The 5,586-nt window shown below is 38.8% G+C and overlaps 1 protein-coding gene across 1 annotated transcript; it reads right to left on the bottom strand.

Annotated features, from left to right (window-relative positions):
• Positions 1-472: 472 nt before the first annotated feature.
• Positions 473-5,333, bottom strand: LOC127778583 (serine/threonine-protein kinase Nek3). The gene is made up of 15 exons (XM_052305202.1): positions 5,045-5,333; positions 4,370-4,487; positions 4,190-4,256; positions 3,639-3,704; positions 3,454-3,500; positions 3,326-3,371; positions 3,143-3,223; positions 2,981-3,023; positions 2,821-2,870; positions 2,655-2,736; positions 2,541-2,590; positions 2,368-2,441; positions 2,207-2,258; positions 1,669-2,094; positions 473-1,312 (listed from the first exon to the last, which is right to left on the bottom strand). Exons 2-15 carry the CDS (start codon positions 4,453-4,455, stop codon positions 725-727), a joined length of 1,758 nt encoding a protein of 585 aa, XP_052161162.1. The 5' UTR covers positions 4,456-4,487; positions 5,045-5,333; the 3' UTR covers positions 473-724.
• Positions 5,334-5,586: the final 253 nt, after the last annotated feature.

The following is a 5,586-nucleotide window of genomic DNA, read 5'->3' as shown; positions in this document are numbered from 1 at the left end:
TGCAATGAATTGAAATATTATTTCGCTATTTGCTGAAACATTATTTTTATATAGGGTGTAACATCGCCCGATTTTTTTGGAAACCGTTGTTTTATACGTTGTAGCAAAATGTTTCACGAGATGATTTGGTTGTGTTTAAGCTTTTTTAAAATATTGAAACATTTTCGATCTACTTAGTGAAACAATTTCAATCTACTTGGTGAAACAACGCCTGATTTTTGCAAAAAAAAAAAATCGGGCGTCCGAGTTGTAGGCGCCACAATATTTTACTACCAAATTTTGGTGATTTTTCTAGAAACTTCTTCATATTACACTATACAAGAATATTTGGCATGATAGCAAACCAAACAACACCCACACACTCTTACCCTGTCAAACTTTGCCAAATTTAATGCTGCCAAAATTTAAAAGGGTTACTTTTGGTATCGAATAAACCATGTATGGCACTGTATCCCTCAGAATACGGAGTAAATTCATTCCTGATTTCACCACCACACCACCGGTGCTTCCCCATTCTTGAGCAATTATTTGCTATACACAAAAATGGAGCTTCTCTCGCCAAACAACGGAGTGTTTCAAACATTTCGCGAAAATCAAAGACGAAAAGAGGATATTACCACAAAACTGAAACTGTACAGAGCAGCCTGAATCTAAACAAAGACACAAAATTATTCTAGGTTCAGATTTTTTTTTCTTTTTTTTGCATTTGCAGGACTCTGATTAATCACAATCCAGTCCCTTTGAAGCTCTTTGACAACCATATGGCCGTCTCTCTCGGAGACGCCTTCCCTGGCCCAAATGGCTTCAGCAAGATCCCCAGCTCCTCAAACCTCTCCTGCTGCAGCAGCTGTGCACTGAACTCCAGCAATCCTTCCAGTGCCTCGGCTCTCTGACGGTACGACGTCGTGTCGAATCTCCTCTGCTTCATCCAATCCGATGAGCTCGTGATGAGTGGATTACTGTCAGTGCCAAGAATGCTGGGATCAGAACTGTCTCCGGTGTGGTTCTTGCTGCTGTCGCTTCGGAAAACCTGGAATGTGCACTTGTCCTTGGTGATCGATTGGTCAGTGATGGATGGTGGATAGAGCTTGAGCTTGGTTGTGGGGTGCAATTGTTCATCATCAAATGATGGTATCGGGAATTCGGCGATTCTGTCGATTCGAGGAGAGTTCACTGAAACGTCGGGTGATTTTAGTCTGGTGAGGATGTCGGCGCCCTGCCGTTTCTCAGGAGTTTGCAACATGTTCACCGGGGTTGATGCTCGTCTTGTAGGTTGACTTGCTCGTTCCAGTGAACATTTGGATGGTGGAGTCTGTCAGTGTTGATGTCAAAGCAAAAGAATGTCAGAATTTTATGTGTGTGATATTTTCTTCAGATACACAAGATGATTCAAATCATGCACTTGCCACATGCCAGGTATAAAAGCATTTCAAACATACATTTACAATGGCAGCTAGAATGAATGGTCACTTTGATTGATAGAAATACTTTTTGGTAAAATTCATCATGAACAATTACTGGTTTTTCTTGTTAGTGATGATTATATGTTAATATTTTGTATGCTGAGAGAACAAAAATGGAACTATGATTCATATTAACTTTTCAGACCTCTCAACCAAACTGGAAAAAAAATCAAACAGTTCTTAAGAAAAGAAATTTTCTTCATACCTCAGCTGCTCTAGCATGAAATGTCTTTGAAGGTTCTAGTCGTATTCTAGGAGTTGATGATGCCCTTCTTGGAGTAGGAGCTGGAGATTTTGTTACTCTTGAATGATTTCCATGTATCACTTCATCAACAACTTTCTCGGTTAATTGTCCTAACAACTCATCCATTGGTTGTTTTAGCAATTCTTGGTAATCTTTTGCAGTTCCAGTAGAACTAGGATGGCCATTGTTAGCAGCAACTTTGTCAACTTTTACAATCCTGTCTACTTTAAATGAATGGCTCTTGCTGTACTTAGCCTTCCAATTGTTTTCATCATCAGAACATGAAGCCTTATTTGTATCCGGGAAAAGATTGCGAGCGGGACTCGACTTCAATTGGAGTTCCAGTACAAAGGGCTGAAGGTGTGGGTGCTTAAGCAATTCTGCAGCCTGAAAAACAGCATAAACATCAGGCTGTGAGATGCATGAATGAGTTCAGAAACCAGAGTACTAATGAAAAGTGAGGTTGAAAATAATATGCTGATTTGGAAGGAACACTTACACTTGGTCTGTGATCTGGACTTTTTCGCAGCATGCTCTTGATGAGCCCCCTACTGTATTAACCAAAACAAATTTGGCATGAAAATTTCAGAGATGACAAAAGGATTAGGTTCAAAATTCTATTATGATCTCACATAAGTTACTGTGGATCAAAGGGCTTACAATGCACCGGAGTAGATGGTCGGTAGAGGAGCGAGAACCGACTTGCTTATCTTGTTTATCAGTGTTTGCATATCCTGTCACAAATGATAGATTCATCATTCATCTAAGGTAGAAATTTTGGTAAAATGAGTACAAAATGGCATTATTTGGTTTTTTCTTTCATAGCTACTTACAAATGCTTTAAATGCAGGCTTCAAAGCAGTCATCTCATAGAGGCAACAGCCTGGAAATTTCAGATGTTTAACCAGGAGAACTTTGCAACATTCAGATTTCAGAAGAAGGCTTACCTAGTGACCATATGTCAGACTTGGAACCATATGGAATGTCAGCAAGAAGTTCAGGGCACATGTAGCTGGGAGTACCCACAACCTTCAGAAGGAATGCATTATGATATCACAATCAGAAGCAATTTAGACAGAGAATCAACTACAGTGTAGAGCAAGAGCAACTTACTGATGAAGTTAAATCGTCAGAAGTCAATACTTTGGCCAAACCAAAATCACCTGTTTCAGAAATCATATTCCAATTAACCAGGATGATATTAACATCATTTATTTGAAGTAAAATGTTTAAAACATTTTTTCATTTACTGAATTTACAAGAGGATACTTACCGAGCCGTATGTTTTGATCCTTCGTCAGAAATATATTTGAGCACTGAAAGAATGACACAGCAAAATATGATAAGTAAGCAGAACCAGTCCATTGTAAGAGCATAAAGGTTATGAATATATTTTTTTTGAGATGATAAAGATTATGAATATAACAAATCAAACCTTCACATCACGATGAAGGATATGGTTGACATGCAAGTAATCAAGTGCCATCAGGAGCTGCACAAGCCACATACAAAGTCTCTGCATGCAGAGAAATGGACAGCACAAAGGTGCAAATTTCAGTAATCAGAATCCACTGGTAAAAAAACAAAGTCATATGCTCTAGAGAGTATAGACAACAACCTCTTCTGAGAAATAATTACTGTTGGCCTTCTTAATGGCTTCTGACCTACACAAAAAGAGTGCAAATTATCAGAATTCAAAGTCAAATTCCAGGGACATTTCAGAGCTTATTGTCACAAGTTACATACATGTCTCCTCCTTCGCAGTAACCAATCACGATGCACACATAACAACCCTGAAGACAACAAAATCATTTTAAACAATGAACAACATCTGGACCATTTTTTTGTAGGACCATTCAAAGAAAAGATTTGATATTGGGATCCTGCCAATATGCACAGCTAGGAGAGAGGGACCATGCTCAATTGCTCACCTTCTCCACCCATGAATCTTTGTATTCCACAATGTAAGGGTTCCTTACTTTTGCAATGAGCTCCATCTGTATGAGAAAAAAAATCATTAAGTTATGCACATGATTAAGGTCGATATCTGCATTAGCACTAGATCATGACAGAAACCATCATTTCTGTATTATCACAAGAAAGCCATGACAAAAGTACAGTCTGCCATGGTCCATGGAAACAGAGTAGCAGGCCCTGGAAGACAACAAATAAGTTTGACCCATTTGAATATTCAAATCCTCTCATGTTTTTTTTTTGGGTATACCGAAAGAACAATCTTTTTCAATAAAATCATTGCGCAATAAATCAACAAAATCTAAAGCCATTTTGCATTTGCCGTCTAACTTACCTATGATTACCAGCGTGGATATGATCGCGGCATTTCAAATTAGGAATTCAGAAACAGGACCACAAGAACAGTACCCCAAAACATGAACAATAATAGAACCTTTTTCACAACTTAAGCTAACTTGAATTGTAAGATATCACACTCCCCAAAGGGGACAGAGGGTGTTAAGGGGACCTCTTGGTGTGCTGATCGGCGGCATCTGTCGGTCTGACGGGCAAGTCTGATCTTCTTCAAGACATACCTGAAACAATCCTTTTTTTTCAGATTTTTTGGAGGGTAACATCATCTTGCAAAATCCTAGAAAGCAATGTATGCATTGCACAAGAAGGAAGAAGACTATAGTATCTGCCTTACCTCTTCTTCTCAACCTTGTGTCTCACCAGGAGGGCAGAGCCAAATGACCCCTTCCCAATCTGCTCCAGCACCTCATACTGCTCCATTTCTTGGCCGCCCCCAAATTCAGATTTCCTCTCTGCGATGAAAATGATATGATTTTGAAGGGAACCGCAAGAAATTTCTGTGAAACTGTTCAAATGTGGCCCAGCCAAATACTAGTTTTTGAAATGGCTCGAGATGTCATGCCATTCAAAAAATTCAAAATCCATTGAGGGTTCTTGGATAGGGAACAGATGAGCCAAGAATGCTTTGCTTTCAGCTTGAAAGAACATTGGCAATGGATTTGCCTCATGAAAATTCACAAGTCATAATCAAGAAAGGAGGACATAAAGGACAATAAGAAGTGCAATTAATAGCTATGTAAATGCGAAGTTGATATCAATTTGCAAAATTCGGTTGCAATTCCTAATTTCACACTAGAGGACAGCATTTAGGGAAGGAACAGATGAAGAACAAGCAATGAAGAGAAGAAGAAAGCATGAAAAACAATCATACAGATGCTTGAAAAAGAAGAGAGAAAAAAACAAAAGCCAGAAGAACATTAATCTGAAGGCACATCGATTCTTGGAAAAGCTTGAAGCAGCATTGATATTTGGAGAGGAAGAAGAGAAGAAAAGCCAGAAGAATCTCTACCTTGACTCAATTGGATGAAATGAAGGCCGTGTTCTTCCTTCTTCCTCAGTTGCCTCCCATTTTTAGAGAGAGAAACTAAAAACTACACCTGAGATGCTCTCTTATGGAGAAGACAGATAGATTGGGCACTCTTGCTAATGGAGGGCTGCCTGTTTTTGTGAGAGGTTTCAAACTTCTAGAGAGAGAGAGAGAGAGAGAAGGTGGTGGGAGGCATATACAATCTAGAGAGATTTGACTAAATTTTCTTTGGTGATTAATGTACTGAAACAGTCTTAATTGGGCTGATTCGTATCACCATTTCTTGATGGCGGATTTCATACGCGTTTCTGTTCAAAGCTGGCTGTAAAGAAAGCCTCAGATTTATATATGAAGAATTGTTAGTACATGCAAGCAAGCATCTCTATGACAATTATTAGGCTTTTTTTTTATGTGAAGAAATTAATTACAGTAGAAATGCATGGAGAACCTGCACAAACAGGAGTACATACAGGACAGTGGATTAACGGTTCATAAGTAGTACAATTGTCATCACACCTAATTTG

The sequence above is a fragment of the Oryza glaberrima genome, chromosome 7, assembly GCF_000147395.1.
Source record: "Oryza glaberrima chromosome 7, OglaRS2, whole genome shotgun sequence".
In the NCBI taxonomy this organism is placed as follows: Eukaryota; Viridiplantae; Streptophyta; class Magnoliopsida; order Poales; family Poaceae; genus Oryza; species Oryza glaberrima.
Note: the sequence above shows the minus strand (reverse complement) of the source record. Positions and strands in the feature narration are given on the sequence as shown.

Bases quoted from the DNA above. Each gene is read 5' to 3' on its own strand.
- LOC127778583 (XM_052305202.1), bottom strand. From the start codon at position 4,455: ATGGAGCAGTATGAGGTGCTGGAGCAGATTGGGAAGGGGTCATTTGGC. The intron at 3,024-3,142 runs GTTTGATTTGTT...TCATTCTTTCAG, and splicing joins TCCTTCATCGTGATGTGAAG to TGCTCAAATATATTTCTGAC. The intron at 1,313-1,668 runs GTATGAAGAAAA...CAACACTGACAG, and splicing joins TTCATGCTAGAGCAGCTGAG to ACTCCACCATCCAAATGTTC.